The sequence below is a fragment of the Ornithorhynchus anatinus genome, chromosome 7 (genome assembly GCF_004115215.2).
Source record: "Ornithorhynchus anatinus isolate Pmale09 chromosome 7, mOrnAna1.pri.v4, whole genome shotgun sequence".
NCBI classification, from domain to species: Eukaryota; Metazoa; Chordata; class Mammalia; order Monotremata; family Ornithorhynchidae; genus Ornithorhynchus; species Ornithorhynchus anatinus.
The window spans coordinates 23,914,917-23,936,939 of NC_041734.1; the positions used below are offsets into that span (position 1 = coordinate 23,914,917).

Genomic DNA, 22,023 nt, shown 5'->3' on the forward strand with positions numbered 1-22,023 from the left:
AAAGCAAGGAGACACATCCCTGTCTTCAGGGATCGTAAAATCTAGCCGAAGGGAATCAACAGATGAGAACTATACATAATTCTTGGCCCCAAGCAGCTCACAATCTAAGAAAGGGAGAGGATAGGTGATGGACATAAAGTGAGAGGAAATAAAAACATATTACGGACAGACACTAAAAATGCTAAAAGCAGCATAACACTGAAGTTAAATCAAGAGTGTCAAGCTTCTTTCAATTCGGAAGGGTCTGTTCAGAGACCAACAATCACCCCAATCCCAACAGTTCAAAGATCATCAGGAAAGCTACCATTTGTGCTCACCCTCCTGCACTAGAACAGAGCAGGATGGAGCCCACTGGTGCTAAGAAATGGAAGCCAAAATGTGTGGGAACGTTAAAGGACACTACCAAGGAGATGATCTTTCTTGCTCCGAACAGAAGGAAAAAGACCAGCAATACTGAATTTTTTCCCTGGAAAGTCAGGACAGTAAGGGCACTAGAAAACAACACGTAAAAAAACCTTCTAAAATATGCACATAATGCATTGTAAAAACTTGCACCAAAAAAATTTCATTTCTCATTAGTTCAAATTTAAATAAATTCGTGCTTGAATGAGGTAAAATTTTGATAACAAAAATTAAGGCAGAGTTACCAAACTGATGAAACTGAAGCAATGTTTTTCCAAGCATTGGATGACCTGTACAATCTCCACATCCAATCAAATGAACTTGACGGCCCAGAATGACTCCTAAACTTCTACTATCCTTCTGGGTGGATTAGACAAGGAATTCATCAGATTATTACAAAACTCATCAAATCTCCCACTCAGTGAGAGTGGAAGAGAGGCAGATATTCCACATCACACAGTACTTACTTCAAAATCAACAAGAACTACTTACTTAGCATGGTGAGGTATCTTGAATCTACCTGCTCCTTTAATTTGGGTTTATTCATTCATTCAATAGTATTTATTGAGCGCTTACTATGTGCAGAGCACTGTACTAAGCGCTTGGGATGAACAAGTCGGCAACAGATAGAGACAGTCCCTGCCGTTTGACGGGCTTACAGTCTAATCGGGGGAAACGGACAGACAAGAACAATGGCAATAAATAGCGTCAAGGGGTAGAACATCTCGTAAAAACAATGGCAACTAAATAGAATCAAGGCGATGTACAATTCATTAACAAAATAAATAGGGTAACGAAAATATATACAGTTGAGCGGACGAGTACAGTGCTGTGGGGATGGGAAGGGAGAGGTGGAGGAGCAGAGGGAAAAGGGGAAAATGAGGCTTTAGCTGCGGAGAGGTAAAGGGGGGATGGCACTGTTAAATGGATTATATTTTCATCATTTCCCCACCACCACTGCCAAGGGTCCCCACCATGGTGGTGAAGGGCGGGGGCAAGGGGGTGAAGTGAAACAATCAGGTGTACTACCCAGTGCCTGCTGGGGTTATGCTATCAGTGGTAGAAAGGTCTGACAGGCTCAGCAGTCTGGTGCAAAGGCTCAGCAGAAATCCTGAAAAAAACTGGCTAATTACGGGGGTAGAAGGCCCCCATTGACTCCCCAGGCCGCCACCCATCCACCAACTTCTGGTTATTTCACTGGGGTTACTATGGTCGTAAATGGGCGTTGTTCCCTAAATTCTGGTGGGCATCTCAAAATGGGTTGCTGTCCCCCTGCCCACCTACATGACTCAAAGGGACAAAAGTGAAGAAGTGGCATTGGACAGACCACCTTGCCCCTTCCTGCCTCACCTCCCTACTCTCCTACTTCAACCCAGCCCACACCTTCATTCCTCTAATGCTAACCTTCTCACTGTATCTCCATCTCGTCCATCTCGCCGCCGATCTCTTGCCCACATCCTGCCTCTGGCCTGGAATGCCCTCCCTCCTATCTCCCCCACCTCAAAGCTTTACTGAAGGCACATCACCTCCAAGAAGCCTTCCCTGACTAAGCCCTCCTCTCCTCTTCTCCCTCTCCCTTCTGCATCGCCCTGACTTGCTCCCTTTATTTATCCTCCCTACCAGCCCCACAGCACATCTGTAATTTATTTATATATTTATGTGTATTGTTGTCTGACTCTGAGCTCGTTGTGGACAGGGAATGTGTTGCTGTATTGTACTCCCCCAAGTGCTTAGTACAGTGCTTTGCACACAGTAAGCGCCCCATAAATACAACTGAATGACACACAAGTTCTTATTCTGATGTCTTTGTGACTGGGCTGAGGTGTACCCACCATTTACAAGAGGAGACTCCATCGTCCACAGACCAATCTTACTTGTATGTGTCTGTGTCAGCCCCATTTGCATGATGAACCTCTTGTGGCCAAGGAGAGTGCCTTAAAAGACTTCTGTGTATTTATTCCAGCACTTAGTATTCACTCATTCATATTTATTGAGCAATGACCGTGTGCAGAGCACTATACTAAGCACTTGGAATCTACAATTCAGCAACAGATAGTGACAATCCCTGCCCAACAACGAGCTCATAGTTTAAAAGGGGGAGATAGACAGCAAAACAAATAGTCAGGCATCAATGCCATCAGAATAGATAAATAGAATCATAGATATATATAAATCATTAATAAAACAGAGTATTAAAAAATATATACAAATATACACAAGTGCTGTGGAGAGGGGAAGGAGGTATAGCATAGGGAGGGAGTAGGGGGAATGGGGAGGGGAAGAGGGGCAGAGGGAAGGGGAGAGCTCAGTCTGGGAAGGCCTCCTGAAGGAGGTGAGCTCTCGGGGTGTCTCAGGCGGAGGGCGGGGGGAAGGCCGTTCCCCGCTCAACCCCTCCCAACACCAGAGTCTTGCCCACTGTAAAGCACTTAAATGTTACCACATCACCTTGTCTTATATGGACTTCCTTGTTCTCTTACCTCTCTGGCCACTCCTTCTCAGTCTCCTTCACTAGCCCTTCCTCTACCTTCCACTCCCTATCTCTGGGTCTTTCTCGAGTCACTGTTCTGGCTTCCGTGGCTTCACTGTTCTGGCCTCGTTCTCATTTCTCCTACCACCGACATCCTGCTCAAACACTAGCTCCTGACTTAAACTCCCTCTCCCTAAAAAAAAAAAAAGAAAAAAAGGTTGGTATTTGTTAAGCGCTTACTATGTGCCAAGCACTGTTATAAGCGCTGGGGTAGACATAGGGGAATCAGGTTGTCCCACGTGGGGCTCACAGTCTTAATCCCCATTTTACAGATGAGGGAACTGAGGCACAGAGAAGTTAAGTGACTTGCCCACAGTCACACAGCCAAGTGGCAGAGCTGGGATTCGAACTCATGAGCCCTGACTCCAAAGCCCGTGCTCTTTCCACTGAGCCACGCTGCTTCTCCCTACAAATCAGACAGACCATTGCTCTTTCCCCGTGCCCGGCACTCTCTCCCCACTTTAAATTTGTCAGATTGCATCCATAACACATTTTCAAGCCCTTTTGAAATCATCTCTCCTCCATGATGCCTTCCTGGATTATTATTATTATTGCATTTGTTAAGTGCTTACTATGTGCCAAGCACTGTTCTGAGCTCTGAGATACAAGTTAGTCAGGTTGGACACAGTGCCTATCCCACAAGGAGTTCACAGTCTTAGAAAGATACACACTCATCCACTCCCGCTGCTTCAATAATAATAATAATAATAATGTTGGTATTTGTTAAGCGCTTACTATGTGCCGAGCACTGTTCTAAGCGCTGGGGTAGACATAGGGGAATCAGGTTGTCCCACATGGGGCTCACAGTCTTAATCCCCATTTTACAGATGAGGGAACTGAGGCACAGAGAAGTTAAGTGACTTGCCCACAGTCACACAGCCGACAAGTGGCAGAGCTGGGATTCGAACTCATGAGCCCTGACTCCAAAGACCATGTTCTTTCCATTGAGCCACGCTGCTGTGGTAGGCATCAACTACCACCTCTATGTAGAAGATTCCCCAAACCAACCTTACTAGCTCCAACCTTTCACCTCTGCAATCTCGCATTTCCTCCTACCTCCGAGACATCCCTACATTTTTTTCATGGTTACTGTTAAGCACACTTAACTATGTGCCCGGCACTGTGCTAAGCATGAACTACATCAATGTCCTGCTGACCCCTCAAATCCAATATGCCTGGAACTGAAGTACTTATCTTCTCTCCCAAATCATCTCCTTCACCTAACTTTCCCAACACAACTGACATCACCACCAACCCTCCCTTCCCTCAGACTTACTATCGTGGTATTACCCTTGAATCCTCTCCCTCTATTCAACTCTCACAATCAGGGTTGAAACCCAAGCTCTGTTGCTTTTTTCCCCACCAGATTTCCAAGATCCACCTGTTCCTCTGAGAAGCAGCAAGGCCTACTGGAAAGAGCAGGGGTCTGGGAAGCAGGGGACCTGGGTTCTAATCCCAGCTCTGCCACATACCCGCTGTGTGAGTTTGGACAAGTCACGACCTCTCTGGGCCTCAGTTCCCTCATCTGCAAAATGGGGATTCAATACCTGTTCTCCCTCTTATTTAGACGGCAAGCCCCATGAGGAAGCCGATGACCTGTCTCAGCACTTCCTACAGTGCTTGGCATATAGTAAGCTCTTAAATACTTATTATGATTATTTTATCCAAATGCCAACATGCTAGCCCAGGTATTTTTCACATCCCAACCTGAACAATGGCCTCTTCACTGACTGCTTACTCTGCTACTCTATGCAGAGCACTGTACTAAGCACTTGGGACAGGACACTACAAAAATCGGTAGACGCATTCCCTGCTCACAAGCACCTTACTGATCTGCCCGCTTCCAGTCTCTCCCCTCTCCAGCCCATACTGCACTCTGCTCTCCTGATCATTTTTCTTACACATCATTCTGCACACATCTCCCAACTCCACGAAAGAAACTTAAATGACTTCCCATTCCTCTTCGCATCAAGCAGAAACTCCTTTTTTCTGGCTTTAGGGAACTCAATCAGCACTATTCCTCCTACTTATTCACTCTTCTCCAAATCCACGACGACTTGCACCCTTTATTGTTATACTGCATTTTCCCAAGCGCTTAGTAGAGCGCTCTGCACTCAGTAAGCTCTCAATAAGTATAACTGAATGAATTTCAGTGAATGAATGTCAATCGTGAATGAATTTCTGACGAGCCAACCTACTTACTATGCCTCCCCCTCATCTCACCCACCGCTGACTTCTTTCTTACCCCGACCTCCCACTGCTGGAACTTCCTTCCCATTCATATTTGACAAATGACAACTCCCCACATCTTTGAAGCCCTTCTGAAACCACATCTCCATCAGTCATACTGACTGAGCGTTTACTGTGAGCAGAACACTGTACTAAGCACCTGGAAGAGTACAATATAACAGAGTTGGTAGTTGGTTGGCAGTTGCTGCCCACAACACCCTTACAGTCTAGTCTTCTGAATTCCCATCTCCTCCGGGAGGCGTTGATCAATTAACATGGAATCTCCCTACCTGATATATCGCCCAATTGCCACATCAGCACTTTGATGGCACCTAGACCTTTAAGCACACCCAACTCCCATTGCATTTATGGACACAGTTTAAATACTCCATTACTTCCTCCTATCTGTAATTTACTTTACTGTCTCCCTCCCTAGATTGTAAACTCCTTGAGGACAAGGATCATGACTAATTCTACCGGACTCTCATTAGACACTCATATACTGCTGATCGACTATGCTTTTCTACGCACTTTCAATACGCTCTACAAAGCATCTAGCAGCACCATTACACATACTATTTATCTAGATGTACAGTGAATGTTATGAAACTTATTATGACAATTGGATTAAATTCAGAAATGGCAAACAGTAAGAGGCAATGGACTGGCATGAGATCAAAAGTATCCATACTTATTTAATACCTAAATAAGGAATGCCATTTATTTTTTTTACATTCTCCCAAAACCAGATTCATTCCTGAAAAGGTTCTCTTGGGCCCTAACTAGATGTAATGTCTACTGTTAACAGGGAACAGACATTTCCATTTGCCACCCTCAATGAGGAAAGAATTTTAAGTTCCTCGTGTGCAGTGATCATCCAGAACGGGGTCTTGAGGAAGACCCACAGTTGGAGAATGGGAGGCAGAGGAGGAGTCAGAGAAGGAGCCTGAGAAGGAGTGGCTAGAGGGGTAAGAGGAGAACCAGAAGGAACAAATAAGGGCAGAGCAGAATGCTTAGAACAATGCTCTCAATACTGTGGGCATTCAATGAATGTTGCTGATGATAATAATGCTGCTGTAGAAATACAGCTGGAAGAGGCATGCGAGAGTCACTTAGTCCCTTCTCGTCCCTCCTGGATGAAATGTCCCTGAATACTCAATCATATTTACTGAACACCTACTTTATGCAGAGCACTGTATTAAGTGCTTGGGAGAGTATAATATAACTGAGTTGGTAGACACGTTTCCTATCCACCACAATAAGTTTATGATTTAGAGGGGGAGACAGACAAAATAAATAAATTACAGCTTTGTACATAAGTGCTGTGGGGCTCAGGATGGGGTGAATAAAGGGTGCACATTCAAGTGCAAGAGTGACACAGAGTGGGAGAAAAGGTTATAAAGGCTAAGTCCGGGAAGGCCTCTTGGACGAGATGTACTTTTAATAAGGCTTTGAAGGTTGGGAAAATAATCTGAAATAATCTCAGATGAGTTGTCTGCCTATAAAAATTTCAGAGAGATTCCATACTTTTCATCTAATTTGTTTCCATATCTCTCAAGTTCTTGGTACAGTGCTCTGCACACAGTAAGCACTCAATAAACATGACTGAAGTTCTTTCTTTAGCTAGCCTAAACTCTTTTTGATGAAACTTTTCAGGAATAGCTAGCCACTAACCTCCCTGTCCCCCCACCCTCAAAGAAATCCCACATTCTTTTTCCTATAACCAATATGGGAGAAGCACCAGTCTCTATTTTGCAGAGTTTAAATATAAGCTCTATTTTTAATATTGTCATTTTCAGAAGCCAGACATTAAAATGGTTAAGGCCCGAAATGTTTTAAGTGAATTACCATATGCTTTTACTTTATATAAAAAATGCTGGCAGAGAACCATCATGGTAAATCCTTCTTAGAATAATGTTTTGGGTTTTTGTTTTTACATTGGATGAATGTTTCATCAGTTTGCACAATGAATACATTCAAAATTTCCAAAGGAAAGGGGAAAAGGAACAGACAACAAATACAAACGCTCTTCATTTATACCTCCAAGTTGGCTTAGAACAGAGTTCTGATGTGTTTTTTTCAATATAAATTCCTGGGCTGCCCCCCTAGTAGTAAACAGTATTTATTAAGTATCTACTGTATGCAAGACACTGGGAAAAGCATATGCAGATGAAAACTGGTAACGTCTCCTGGTCCTGAGGGGTTCACAATCTAAGAAATAAGCAAGAGGGTTGGCGATGGACAAATGCGGATAAAACAAAAACACAAAAACAACATATAAAAGACAGGAAGGGGAGGGAGTCCAGGCAGAGGAATTGGGGGGTGTAGGGGCAAGGGGTAGGCAGCAGGAGTGATGAGAAGACAGGCATAATGAGTAGGCTGGCTTGAGAGGGGCAAGGTGGGCTACACTGAAAGACTAGAAGATCTGAGTAGGAAGGAGAGAACTGATTGAAGGTCTGGGGTTAGGAGTTTCTGTCGATGTGGAGAAGGAATGGGAAATCATTGACAGTTTTACTGTGAGGAGTCATGTACACAATGATGTTTTAGCAAAATGATCCAGGCAGCAGAGAGAATTATGAACTGGAGAGGGGAAAGACTGAAGTCAGGTTGATCAGTAAAGAGGCTGATGGAATGTCAAACTGGGATCCGACACATCAAATTGGGATCTGAGAGATGACGAGACCAACAGGTGGCCATTAAAGAAGGAGAGGAAGGGATGGATCCTGGAAACAGGGTGGAGAAAACATGGATAGGATGTGGCAATTAACCGAATATGAGGACTGAATGAGAGGGAGGAATCCACGGCTGCAGGACTAGAAATTGGGAGGTTGGTGGTGTTGACGACTGTGATGGAAAAGCAGGGTGGAGGAGAAAATGGGGGGGAAAGATGGGAAGTTCAATTTTCAACATATTAAACTTGAGGTACTAGGGAGACATTCATATAGAAATGCGGGACTGCAGAAAAGTCGAAAAGTCCAAGTTAGTGAGGTAAATCTGAGATCAATCTGCATAGTTGAAACCATGGGAGCAGATAAGCTCTCCCCAAGGTATTAAGTGCTAAGGAGAGAAAAGAAGAGCATCCAGAACAAAGCTTTGAGGAACACCCACAGTTGAGGGGTGGGAGGCAGAACCTGTGTAAGAGCAAAAGAATTGGCCAGAGAAGTAAGAGGAGACCAGGAGAGAAGGCTGAATGGTGTTTCCAGGAGATGGGAGTGATCCACAGTGTCGGAGGCAGTTGAGGATTAGGACAGAGTAGCGTTTGCTAGATCTGACAAGGAAGAGGCCGCTGGTGACCTTAGAGAGAATAGTCTCAGTGAAGTGAAAACGGTAGTAGCTAGATTTTTCAGGGGCCAAGAGGGAGCTGGAGGAGAAGCTGAAGCATCAGGCATAAACAACCCATCTGAGGAGTTGGGAGAGGAATGGAAGGAAGGAGTTGGGGTGATATAGCTGAAAAGTGCAGTGTGATTCAAAGGGTTGGGTTGGGTGTTTTTTTAGGATAGGGGACACATGGGCATGTCTGAAAACAAAGGGCAAGAAGACTTCAGAGAAGTAAAATCTGAAAGCCCCTAGATCTCCTCTAGGGAGAGAGTTAAGAGTGGAAACGTGAAGAAGTTGGGGAGTTGTGGGGGCATCTGTGATGGTTTGGACTTTGTCAACAGATTAGTTGGCAAATTTATGAGGGTATTGAGAGGACCAAGTGGGGATAGTGGAGGCTTTCGGAAGGGAGCTAAACATTACAAAAAGTTTTTGACGGAAATGGGAATTTTTCTCTAATTCTACTTTACTACTTATCCCACTAGCCCTCTGGGGTGAAAAACCTGACTCAGCTACTTCCCTAAAAACTCTCAAAGGAACCAGAGCTGTGTGGACAGCAGCAGGGAGGGAAGCGGCAAGGAGGAATGGTGGTAGCCAGGACTATCCCCCTCTGACATTCATATTACTGTTATTAATATTATCAGGGCATTTGTTAAGCACTTACAGTGGGTCACCTGCCGTTCTGCGCACTGGGGTACATACAAGTTAGTGAGGTCGAGCACAGTCTCTGCCCCACATGGGGCTTAAGTAGGAGGGAGAAAAGGGAGGAAGAACTTACTGTGGGCAGAGCACTGAACTATGTGCTTGGGAGATAGCACAATCTGAGGCTTTGTACATTTTGCCACATTCTCAATATAGCCACCAGAATGTAAGCTCCTTAAGGGCAGAGATGGAGCCTACTCTCGTATTCTATTGTGTGTTCCATAAATACCATTATTTAATAGCCCTGCTTAGGAAAATAATAATCATGTTGGTATTTGTTAAGCGCTTACTATGTGCAGAGCACTGTTCTAAGCACTGGGATATAAAGAGGGTAATCAGCTTGTCCCACGTGAGGCTCACAGTCTTAATCCCCATTTTACAGATGAGGTAACTGAGGCACAGAGAAGTTGAGTGCCTTGCCTACAGTCACACAACTGACAAGCGGCAGAGCCGGCATTAGAACCAATGACCTCTGACTCCCAAGCCCAGGCTCTTTCCACTGAGCCACACTGCTTCTCTTGAGCCATGCTGCTTCTCTAAATGAAAACCAGCATAGGCATTTCAAAATTATTCTTTTTCTCCCTAAACCCCACAAAAGCAGATGCGTCTCCGCTATTGTTTCGTAGCCATCCATGCAACTCAGCCTCCCAATCCACCAGGTAGCAGGGCCATTCCTGAACCAGTCCTACCAAAGCCTGTTTTGCTACATCGCAGTGGGAAGGACTAAAACAATGGCAGCTGGCCACCTCCATGGAAAGTTGAACACTAGGAAGCTGTGTTAGACTGTTAGACTCTAAGCTGCGAGAAGCCCAAAACTGAGTCCTAGCCACAGCACACTATGGCTTTTATTTTATGTTGATTTTCTGGGGGGGTGGGTTGTCATATATTTATAGTTTTGTTTTTGTTTTTTTTTTTAACATATGCCTGCTACCAGGTCCCTTTCCTCTCTTTATTCTCAGTTTGGGAGCCCCTTGAGGGCCACGGACCATGTCTATTTCTCAGCATGTCACTAGAGTTGATATATACGTATTATTTGACATAGAGCTAAAATTGCCAGGATACCTTTCAGGTCTGGTGAGCCACGATGAGACCAGAGTCCTAAAGCACCGCTTGGAGAAAAGTGGTCAAAAAGTGTTAAGCCTGAGCAAGGCTCTACCTTTCAGAATTTTAGATCTGAAGTGAGGAATTTAGAAAGCTTTTTGTACAAGATGCTGAATAATACCTTTTTAAAAATCAAGACCTTAGTAGTGGAGAACCAAGTGGATAATTATGAAAAATAATTGCCCCTTTAAGATTTCTTAACAGTTGGACCTATTGGCTGACCATATACTCATGTTATCTTCAAAACTGGCCAAAAGAAGAAAGGGATACTTTCAGGCAGCCAGAAGCATGAGAGAGGGTCAAAGGCAGAGAACAGGAAAAGATAAATAAATAAATAGCTCTGATGTCAAAAAATACCCTGAAGTAACCTTTCATATTACCACCAAGAGCCAGAAGCGGGGAAGGAGCTTCTGCCCCAAATAACGTTCAAGTATCGTGACAAGACTCTAAAGGCCGCAGAGTAGAAAATGTCAGTTAGTAGTCCACTGTAAAACTATGAGTTCCACGTGGGAGGGGGACTGCGTCCAACCTGATAAGTTTGTAACTACCCCAGGCCCTAGAACGGTGCGTGACACATAGAAAGCGCTTAACAAATAATTTACTTAACACTATCCTGGGGTACATTTTAGCATATAAGATGCTGGTAACACAAGATCGGCATTCCCACAATTTACCTCACTAGCAAAGTTGTGGTTCCGGTAGCTTCATTTTCCCTCTGCAGATAAAGTGCAGATAGCAATTACTTGCCAAATCAAAGCCAAGAGCTGTGATTAAAATGAACAAAAAGGCACTTAGTGCTGATCTATATCTCCCAAGAAGGAACTTTAAAAATTAAGAAGCTCAATTGAGGACACCCTCACACTGCTGTGGAGAATTTAACTGCGATAAATGCAGGTCCGGTAAGTAGACCTTTGTGGATAATGACTGGGTATGCAGGTGCAGTTGGGTGCAGGCACATATTACGGTTCCCCTTGCAAGCTGCTAAATCCACTACTGTATTGTATCATATTGTATCATGTTGCTATATTACCGATTTCGTTTATTACTGTTTATTGTTGTCAGTGCTGCCACCCACCTCTCTGGCCTCTCCATGTCCCTCCTCCCCTCCTCCCCCCTCCCGCCCCTTCCTATCCTCCCCTTCCCCTTCCCCTCTCTCGCTCAGCTCTTTCCCGCTCTCTCCTCTGTCTCCTCCACCCCTCCCCTCTCCCGCCCTAGAACCCCACTTTACCAGCGCTACCCCTCTTCCCCCTCCCCCTACTCTTCCCCCCACCAAACCCCCTCTTCACCCCCTCCCCCCTTCTCTCTTCCCCACCCATGCCCCATCCCAGTCCTCTTGTCCCACCGCCGCCCCTCATCCCCCTCTCCTCGTCCAGGGCCCCGCCACCTCCTTCCCATCCAAACCCTCCCCTCCCCCCGCCCTTCCCCCCCTCCTCCCCTTGCACCCACAGCTACTTTCAAGTGTGGCCTCTGGAACCCCCGCTCTATTACAGGCAAGCTACCTTTCATCCATGACCTTTTCCTCTCCCGCTCTCTCCTCCTCCTCGCCCTTTCGGAAACGTGGCTCTCTCCCGAAGACAGGGTCTCCGCCGCCGCTCTCTCCGGCGGAGGCCTCTCCTTCTCCCACTCCCCCAGATTCACCGGTAAGGGAGGAGGCGTCGGCTTCCTCCTCTCGCCCCGATGCCGCTTCCGCACTATCCCTCCTCCCCCCTCCCTCTCCTTCCCCTCCTTCGAAGCCCATATCATTCGCCTCTACCACCCACTCCAGTTACTTGTCGCCGTCATCTACCGCCCTCCCGGTCCCACCTCCGACTTCTTCAACCACCTTGACCCCTTTCTCACCTTCCTTCTCTCCTTCTCTCTGCCCACTCTGATCCTTGGAGACTTCAACATCCATACGGATGTACCCGACGACTCCTCTGCCGCCCGCCTGCTATCCCTCCTCGACTCTGCTGACCTCCTCCTCCACCATACCGCGCCCACTCACCGACTCGGTCACACCCTCGATCTCGTCATCTCCTACCGCTGCACTATCTCCTCCCTCACCGACTCTGAAATCCCTCTCTCTGACCATAACCTTCTCACCTGCCTCATCTCTCACACTCCCTCCCCCTGCAAATCTTCGCTACTGCCCCACAGAGACCTCCGCTCTCTCGATCCCATCCGTCTTTCCAATAGCATCTCTCCTCACCTTGCCGCCCTGTCCTCTCTTCCCACTCTCGACGATCGGGTCTCCGCTCTCAACTCCACCCTCTCTACTCATCTCGACTCTCTCGCCCCCCTTTCCCTCCGCCGCTCTCGCTCCACTAACCCACAGCCCTGGATCACCTCCTCCGTCCGTCTCCTATGCTCCTATGCTCGAGCTGCTGAGCGCTGCTGGCCAAAGTCCAAGCACAAAGCCGACCTCACACACTTCAAATTTATCCTTTCCTGCCTTAACTCTGCCCTCTCCTCCGCCAGGCAAAGCTTCTTCTCCTCCCTCATTGACACCCATGCCCGTCACCCCCGCTGATTGTTCCGGACCTTTAACTCTCTCCTTAGGCCCCCTGTTCCTCCCCCTCCCCCATCTCTCACCCCCAATGATCTGGCCACCTATTTCCTCACGAAAATCAACACGATCAGGTCTGAGCTCCCCAAAGTCACCCCTCTGCCTCTCCCCTCCCCCCCAACAACCCCCTCCCCTACTTTCCCATCCTTCCCTGCAGTATCCTCAGAGGAGATCTCCTCCCTCCTCGCAAGTGCCACCCCCTCCACCTGCACCTCGGACCCCATTCCCTCTCACCTTCTTAAAACCATCGCCCCTGCCCTCCTCCCTTCCTTAACTTCTATTTTTAACCACTCAATCTCCAAGGGCTCCTTCCCCTCTGCCTTCAAACATGCCCACGTCTCCCCCATCCTAAAAAAACCCACTCTTGACCCCACTTCCCCCTCCAGTTATCGTCCTATCTCCCTACTACCCTTCCTTTCCAAAATCCTAGAACTCTCACCCCCAATGATCTGGCCACCTATTTCCTCACGAAAATCAACACGATCAGGTCTGAGCTCCCCAAAGTCACCCCTCCGCCTCACCCCTCCCCTCCAACAACCCCCTCCCCTACTTTCCCATCCTTCCCTGCAGTATCCTCAGAGGAGATCTCCCCCCTCCTCGCAAGTGCCACCCCCTCCACCTGCGCCTCGGACCCCATTCCCTCTCACTTTCTTAAAACCATCGCCCCTGCCCTCCTCCCTTCCTTAACTTCTATTTTTAACCACTCAATCTCCAAGGGCTCCTTCCCCTCTGCCTTCAAACATGCCCACGTCTCCCCCATCCTAAAAAAACCCGCTCTTGACCCCACTTCCCCCTCCAGTTATCGTCCTATCTCCCTACTACCCTTCCTTTCCAAAATCCTAGAACGAGTCGTCTACAATCGATGCCTAGAATTCCTTAACTCCCATTCTCTCCTAGACCCCCTCCAATCTGGCTTCCGTCCCCCCCACTCTACCGAGACTGCTCTCTCTAAGGTCACCCATGACCTCCTTCTTGCCAAATCCAATGGCTCCTACTCCATTCTGATCCTCCTTGACCTCTCTGCTGCCTTTGACACTGTCGACCATCCCCTCCTCCTCCACACCTTATCTCACCTTGGCTTCACGGACTCTGTCCTCTCCTGGTTCTCCTCTTACCTCTCTGGCCGATCATTCTCGGTCTCCTACGCTGGAGCCTCCTCCCCCTCCCATCCTTTAACTGTTGGAGTTCCTCAAGGGTCAGTTCTTGGCCCTCTTCTGTTCTCCATTTACACTCACTCCCTCGGTGAACTCATCCGCTCTCACGGCTTTGACTACCATCTCTACGCAGATGACACGCAGATCTACATCTCTGCCCCTGTCCTCTCCCCCTCCCTTCAGGCTCGCATCTCCTCCTGCCTCCGGGACGTCTCCACCTGGATGTCGGCCCGCCACCTAAAACTCAACATGAGCAAGACTGAGCTCCTCATCTTCCCTCCCAAACCCGGTCCGCTCCCAGACTTCTCTATCACCGTGGATGGCACGACCATCCTTCCCGTCCCGCAGGCCCGCAATCTCGGTGTCATCCTTGACTCGTCCCTCTCGTTCACCCCACACATCCTATCCGTTACCAAGACCTGCCGGTTTCACCTCTACGATATCGCCAAGATCCGCCCTTTCCTCTCCACCCAAACGGCTACCTTACTATTACGGGCTCTCGTTATATCCCGGCTAGACTACTGTGTCAGCCTTCTCTCTGACCTCCCTTCCTCCTCTCTCGCCCCGCTCCGGTCTATCCTTCACTCCGCTGCCCGGCTCATCTTCCCGCAGAAACGATCTGGGCATGTCACTCCCCTTCTTAAACAACTCCAGTGGTTGCCTATCGACCTCTGCTCCAAACAAAAACTCCTCACTCTAGGCTTCAAGGCTCTCCATCACCTTGCCCCTTCCTACCTCTCCTCCCTTCTCTCTTTCTACCGCCCACCCCGCACGCTCCGCTCCTCCGCCGCCCACCTCCTCACCGTCCCTCGGTCTCGCCTATCCCGCCGTCGACCCCTGGGTCACGTCCTCCCGCGGTCCCGGAACGCCCTCCCTCACCTCCGCCAAACTGATTCTCTTTCCCTCTTCAAAACCTTACTTAAAAATCACCTCCTCCAAGAGGCGTTCCCAGACTGAGCTCCCCTTCCCCCTCTACTCCCTCTGCCATCCCCCCTTTACGTCTCCGCAGCTAAAGCCTCATTTTCCCCTTTTCCCTCTGCTCCTCCACCTCTCCCTTCCCATCCCCACAGCACTGTACTTGTCCGCTCAACTGTATATATTTTCGTTACCCTATTTATTTTGTTAATGAATTGTACATCGCCTTGATTCTATTTAGTTGCCATTGTTTTTACGAGATGTTCTTCCTCTTGACGCTGTTTAGTGCCATTGTTCTTGTCTGTCCGTCTCCCCCGATTAGACTGTAAGCCCGTCAAACGGCAGGGACTGTCTCTATCTGTTGCCGACTTGTTCATCCCAAGCGCTTAGTACAGTGCTCTGCACATAGTAAGCGCTCAATAAATACTATTGAATGAATGAATGAATAAATCCAAACCAACAGCAAAGACACATCGAAAAATCCATAATAGTCGACTATAATGTCTGACAGAATACGGAACAAAATTGGTGCTGATCAGCCTCAGCATAAATATCAACTCCCCCCACACCGGCCCAAATCTGCATTGTAAATTAAAATCCTGGTAAATCAATTACCGAAATCATCATCCAGTATTTACTGCATACCTAAAGGATACATAGAGGAAGATACTGGCGGGGTCAAGTGACCTTGGGCAAGTCATTTAACTTCTCTGTGCCTCAGTAACCTCATCTGTAAAATGGGGATTTTAAGACCCATGTGGAATGTGGACTGTGTCCGACTTCATTAGCTTGCTTGTATCTACCAGCGCCTACAGTGCCTGGTGTGTAGTAAGCACTTAAATACCATTTAAAAACTGAGAAAAGCTATTTATGAAGATAATCACGAACCCCATCTAAAACAAAGATGTCAATTTTTTCATCCTGTTTTAGTGCTTTCAAGGCACTTCATCGATGTTGAATGTTGAGCCTTCAATTTATATAGTGCTTTCATTTTCCAAAGCAATTCTCAGGAAACTTACAGGTACTGATTTTAGTGACCATCATCTCAGCCAAGTCAATTCACCGTAGGAAATGGAATCACAACAGATTTTCATCACTTTCTTAAGTAACCTAAACCCACATGAAACACATTGCTTCCAATTAATTTACAGGATTTAGTACTATGGTGATACTTTGTTATACTTTCTGAAAGTTACCGTTGGTTAGAACAGAGGAGAGGCAGTCTACATACTCTGGTAATTTATTTAACAATGAATTCCAATTTACTTTATTAAAACCACTGAATATGTGACCTAGTGGAAAGAGCACAGGCCTGCAAGTCAGAAAACCCAGGTTCCAATTCCAGCGCCTCCACTGGCTCACTGTGTGACCTTGGGCAATCCACTTAACTTATCTGTGTCTCAGTATCCCCAGCTGAAAAATGGAGAGTTAATACCTGTTCTCCCTACTTTGACTGTGAACCCAACGTGGGACAGGGATTGGGTTGAACCTGATCACTCTGTATCTACTCCAGCACTTAGAAGAATGTTTGACACAGTAAGCGTTCAACAAATAAACCATAAAAAAGCATACAAATTAAGCCCGTATTATACATTCACAGGGTACCTCGAAGAACATCCACTGCCAGATGTCCAGATAAGTATCATCAATGAGCTTTTTTTAAAAAATGATTTGGTTCAGGGTTGTTTGATCTGCAATAATCCCTGCTTTAACACATGCTTTCACTATGCCATTTGGACCTAACATGATGAAGTATTAGAGAATGTTCCTTCCTGAAACATGAGTCTCTGTTCTGGGCACAACACAATCCACAAGTTGATACTAGGTGAGATGGGTTTAGGAAGAAACAGTTGTGCGCATGGACATGACATCAATCAAGGTGAGATACTGCTATAGTTCCAGCCTCTGCCTCAGTCTTACTGTACTTTACAGTAGGATCCATTTCTTTGTGCCTGGGGAAGTTTACAGTATTTAACAGAGTAAAATAAAAATGAGTGGAAAAGGTATGAAACACTCACCTAACAGTGAACCTAAAAATAATGCACGAATTTGTTAAAAAAAAAAAATCAGTCATGGTGGAATCTTAGAGCCATCTTCCCCCTAATGCATTAACTCATAAGAGATTCTTCAAGAACACATCTATCAAATTACGGCAGAAATGATTGTACATACTTGGTTCTAGAAAGGACAAGCGGACTCTCGTTTTTTCTACTCAGTTGAATCGGCACTACAGACATTACGGTTTTTGGGAAGTTGTTACGGGCATTAGATAACAGAAAAAAAGAGTGGTTTGTGAGAAGTATGCTTGACTAGAGTCAAGAAATAAGCAGTTAGGAGAGTAAGGAGAGATGAGAGTGGACAATGGAGGAGAAAGGCTGGTGAATAATTTGAGTTTAATGCAGGAAACAAGAGAAAGATATAGGTAGTTGTCAATTAAAGGCAATAGAAAAAAAGACAAAAAAGAAATTAGAAAGGCTATATTGGCCCAGTACTTGAGATAAGCTAGTCAGAAAGGATTTTACCCTCAAGGGCCTAAGTAAAAATAGATTTGAAATTGTTGTGAAGAAAAAAAAAGATGTAGCCATTTTGTATGATGGACGGAAAAGAGATAATTCCAAAACTTTCTGCATGGAAGAGCTTGGAGTTTCCAGAAGTCCCTAAGGAATTAGTAGACAGTATTTCTCGTTCCCCCGACCCCTCCCCGTCGGCTTCTCATCCTTCTTTCCCAGTCCATAGAGAGAAAGAAATGGCACTTCCCAGATCTGTAAGAAAGACAAATTTGCAGACCCGAAAGACTCGCTGCCGTAACTGCAAACTACCAACACAGAAATATTGCCCTGAATACACCCAACAGAGGTCTCCCTCCCTCCCTCCCTCCCTCCCTTCAGATCCCTTCTGAAATCACCGCGTGGCTCAGTGGAAAGAGCCCGGGCTTGGGAGCCAGAGGTCATGGGTTCAAATCCTGGCTCTGCCCCCTGTCAGCTGTGTGACTGTGGGCAAGTCACTTGACTTCTCTGGGCCTCAGTTACCTCATCTGTAAAATGGGGATGAAGACTGTGAGCCTCACGTGGGACAACCTGATTACCCTGTATCTACCCCAGCGCTTAGAACAGTGCTCTGCACATAGTAAGCGCTTAACAAATACCAACATTAATCCAAAAGGCCTTCCCCAAAGAATTCCTACTACCCCCAGATGCCATACCTCCGAAACAACCACTCTGGTACTTCTGCAGCACTTACGCACTTGTGTACTCACAACCTCCCAAAGCATGTATGGACATAGCTTACATTCCCTATAATTTCGACACTAATTTTTATACCAACCCCTTTTCCTTCTGCCTCCTCTCAGTATATTACTTCAATAGCTTCCTCACCCATTCGACTATAAACTCCTTCAGAGAGGGATGGGATCTGCCAACTCATTGGTACTCCCCCAAGCATTTGGTACACTGCTCTGTGCATAGTAGGTGCTCGATAAATACCAGATACCAGAGATGGTTTGGAGGTATCTCAAGTCAAGTACAGAGAGCCCAAGCTATTGAGGGGGAGAGGCAGTCCCGAGGGGATGCTTGGCTAGATTATAATACTCCTGGTTCAAGAATCCCCCAGAGATTTGGAGGGCTTATGGACAACCAGAAAGCCCAGGCCTTGATCAGAATCCAGAAGAGGCCCCGAAACAACCCAGGTAAGAAAGTTCCTTAAAGCTCATTAGGTCGACTAGACTGAGGGACGCTCCATCCCCTTCCCCAGCCTATCTGTGCTGAGAAACAGGGCCCACGGGCGTTTCCAAATAGCTGTGGTGGTCCTGAAAAATGCCCAGAAAGCACCAGATTCAGGGGGTACCTTTCATCGTCACCCTGCAGGCTACTTCTGGAAGTAGGAACAACTATGTAGATGTGGGATGGCCCAACAAAAATCCAACATTTGATTTTCGTCACACTTGCCTCAGGTGATGCTGGACTAGGAAAAACGATGCAGGGGTAGAAAAACAGATTTGGGAGTCACTCACGTAAAAGGAGGGTATAGGTACAATTCCAATCTAGCATCTAACAGACAGCATGCTCCCTTCTACATAGTCAAAAAAAATACTGCAGGGTGATATTTCCTATGTGAAATGTGTAAAGGAAGTTACAAGCGTAGAGTCACACTAAGGGAGAGAATGAGAAACTTCCAGATAACACCGAAGTCACCAGAGAATAACGGTCAGTCTGAAATTTTTGTGAAGATGGTTAGGCTATCGGTGACTGAAGTGATCCTAACAGGTTAACTATCAAGTTGAGAGCAGTGATTACCATTAAATATTGAAGGGGCCAATTTTTTTTTTAAATATAACCACTCAAATTTCTAGCCAAGGGTAAATATTTTCCTTATCCCTTCCCACATGCTCTCACAAGAAAAGCACTATCAGCTGTGGGCGTCACACACACATATATACCTACACATTATGTATACACACATATATATAGATAACATATGTATTACCTGCTAAGAATTGAGCTAGGGCCATCTGTAAAGTCACAAAACTGCTTTCCGGCTGCGGAAAACCATTACGACCCTTGTTAGGTCTGAGTCAAAAGTTCCTACCTCCAGAAACCGCACCAATACCCTTTGTAACCGCAGCAATACCCTTTGTAAATGAACCTGGTAAATTTACCGCTCCTGTGATCTTTTCCGTAAATTTAGGTTCCTTTTTAAAGCGGAGAAGATCAATTCTATTTCAAACAAAATATACCGAAAGGCCGAGGGACCACTATGCTGTTCACCGCCCCAAATACTATCTGGCCTTAAGTGGTAATAGACAAGAATGCAAGGGTCAGTTGAACACTAATTCCCTAGATAGAGAGGAGTGAAATCCGATCGGTACAGAGAGTCTCTGAGACTTGATGGGGAAAATGCTGTGGGGGCATGCTTATTTCCCTGATCAGCTGCTAGCACCATCAGAAACTGATGTTTTGAGTAGACCTCTCTAAGAGGTTCTTAAAACGTTGGCAGGTTCAGTCACCAGTGAATGCAACCAAGGTTTTTCATGCAACTTCAGGACGATAACATGCTTCCCCCCAAATCCAACTGCTTAGACTAAATTTTGCGTGGCACAAGGCGAAACGACTATTGCAAAACCTGGAATTGTTTCCTTCACATAAAATGTTGTGGGAACAATGAAAAGGGCCCAAACGAGCACAAGGCCTCGCCATAAAAAGATTACAAGAGCTACAGACAAACATCATTAGGGCTCACAACGAGGCTAATGAAGCGAGGGTCGTGGTGAGTGATGACCCATAAAAAGTCTGGGTTCTTATACTCTCCAGTCCAGCAAATAGTTCTCGAGTCGCGGGGATCACCTAAGACGTCTCGGCCAAAAGGCACTGTTGTTTCACAAGGCTCCAGGGACGAAATCCGGCCAAGTCTTCGATCGCCTCATTGCGACAGAAAAGTAGAAGCCTCCCACGGAACCGTTTAGCCCCATCCGGAAGACGACTTCCTAAAAGGAGGGCCTCGGTGCAATGCTGCGCCGGTCTGCGGCTGGAGTAACAACCCTCCCTCGTCCCCCCCGCCCCGGCAGGAGCCCTTCCCACGGACCTCGGCCGATCGGTTGGGTTGAAGGTGCAGCTGGAGAAGGGAGGGAGAGAGAGAGGAAGGGAGGCCTCGAGGCAGGACCGTCCCCGCCACTCCGGCCCCACGGCCGCGGAGGTCCCCGCCGGGAAAGCCGCTCGGAGGGCCGAGCGGGGGAGAGCGGCCCTCTACTCACCAGCAAACAGTCCGAATTCACTTGGGATTTGGGGTCCCGCAGCAGGTTGTCGATCTTCTCGAAGCGCGTCTCAAAACTGTCCCCGGTCGACATGGTGCTGGCTCGGGCCCGCCCGCGGCCGCCGAAAGCCCGAGCGACTCCCCCCGCCGGGGGCGGCCCCGCCTCGGCCCGGCCCTCGGCTCCCTCGTCGCCCTCGCCTCACTGCGGGGCCCGGGCCCCGGGGCCCCGGAGCGGCTCCCTCAGGCCCGCCCCGAGGCACATTCCCCCTCCCTCCCTCTTCTTCCTCCTCCTCCCTTCTGGCTCAGCCCCGCAGCAAGCTGGGCCGGGCCGGGCCGGGCCGGGCCGGGCCGGGCGCGGGGAAGATGCCGTCGGCGAAGGGTCGGGGCCGGGCCGCGGCTCCCCGCCTCGGGCAAGGCTCTGACCGCGGGGGCCCGGGCGGGCGGCGGAGGACCGGAGGGAGGGAGGGAAGGCCGAAGGGCAGGAGGGAGGGAAGGAAGGAAGGAGGGAGGGAGGGAGAGAGGGAGGGAGGGAGAGAGGGAGGGAGGGAAGGCCGGAGGGCAGGAGGAAGGGAGGGCCGCGTCTGAGGCGCCTCAGGTGCCGCGGGCCCGGCGGCTGCCGTCCCTCACTCGCCCATTTTGTCTGGCTGACGTGGGAGTCCGGCGGGCAGGGTGGGGCCCAACGAGCCCGGGGTCCGGCGAGCGACGACCGAGGCGGGCGGGGGAGGGGGGAGCCGGGCCGGTGGCGGCCGCTACAACGGCGGCCCGGGGGCGGGGGGCGGTGAGAGTCCCTAATATGTCCGCCTTCCTGTTTAAAACAAACGGAGAACGCCGGACGCAGTGCGCATGCGGGGAAGTACCTCGGGGACGGGAGGGGGGCAGAAGCGCGTTCGCGGGAAGAGAACGCGCGCGCCACGGGGGCGGTGGGGAGAAGAAGGGCGCGGCCGGGAGCCAATCGGCGGCCTCCTTCAACGTCGCCGCCGCCGCCGCCGCCGCCGCTTCGTCCTCCCCCTCCTCCTTCTCCTCAGCAGATGGCCCGCCCCGCTCACTCCCTCTACTCACCCAACTCTCTCAACCGGCGCTCTGCATCTCCCCTTCATTCATTCGCTCAGTCAAGCCCCTTTCCCGAGCGCTTACATTGTGGGCAGCCCTGGACCGAGCCCTCGGAATCGAGGAGGCGATCCCTGCCCCAACAACGGGCTCAGGGGCCAAAAGGGGGAGACAGCCAAAACCAAACGAGCAGTCAGATTACCTCGATACCATCAAAATAGATAGAAACATAGATATATATATAATCGTAGATTTTATATATATATATATCTATATATAAATTTTTACCTCACCATGGAAAATTATTCTATATTATATATAGAATCGTAGATATACCATTC

The 22,023-nt window shown here is 48.0% G+C and overlaps 1 protein-coding gene across 1 annotated transcript in view; it reads right to left on the reverse strand.

Annotated features, from left to right (window-relative positions):
- Window positions 1–20,791, reverse strand: part of ROCK1 (Rho associated coiled-coil containing protein kinase 1) — a 163,566-nt gene extending 142,775 nt beyond the window's left edge. The window contains exon 1 of the mRNA XM_029068629.2: window positions 20,637–20,791. Coding sequence (XP_028924462.1) covers window positions 20,637–20,729 — 93 coding nt within the window. The 5' untranslated portion in view covers window positions 20,730–20,791. The remainder of the gene's footprint in view (window positions 1–20,636) is intronic.
- Window positions 20,792–22,023: the final 1,232 nt, after the last annotated feature.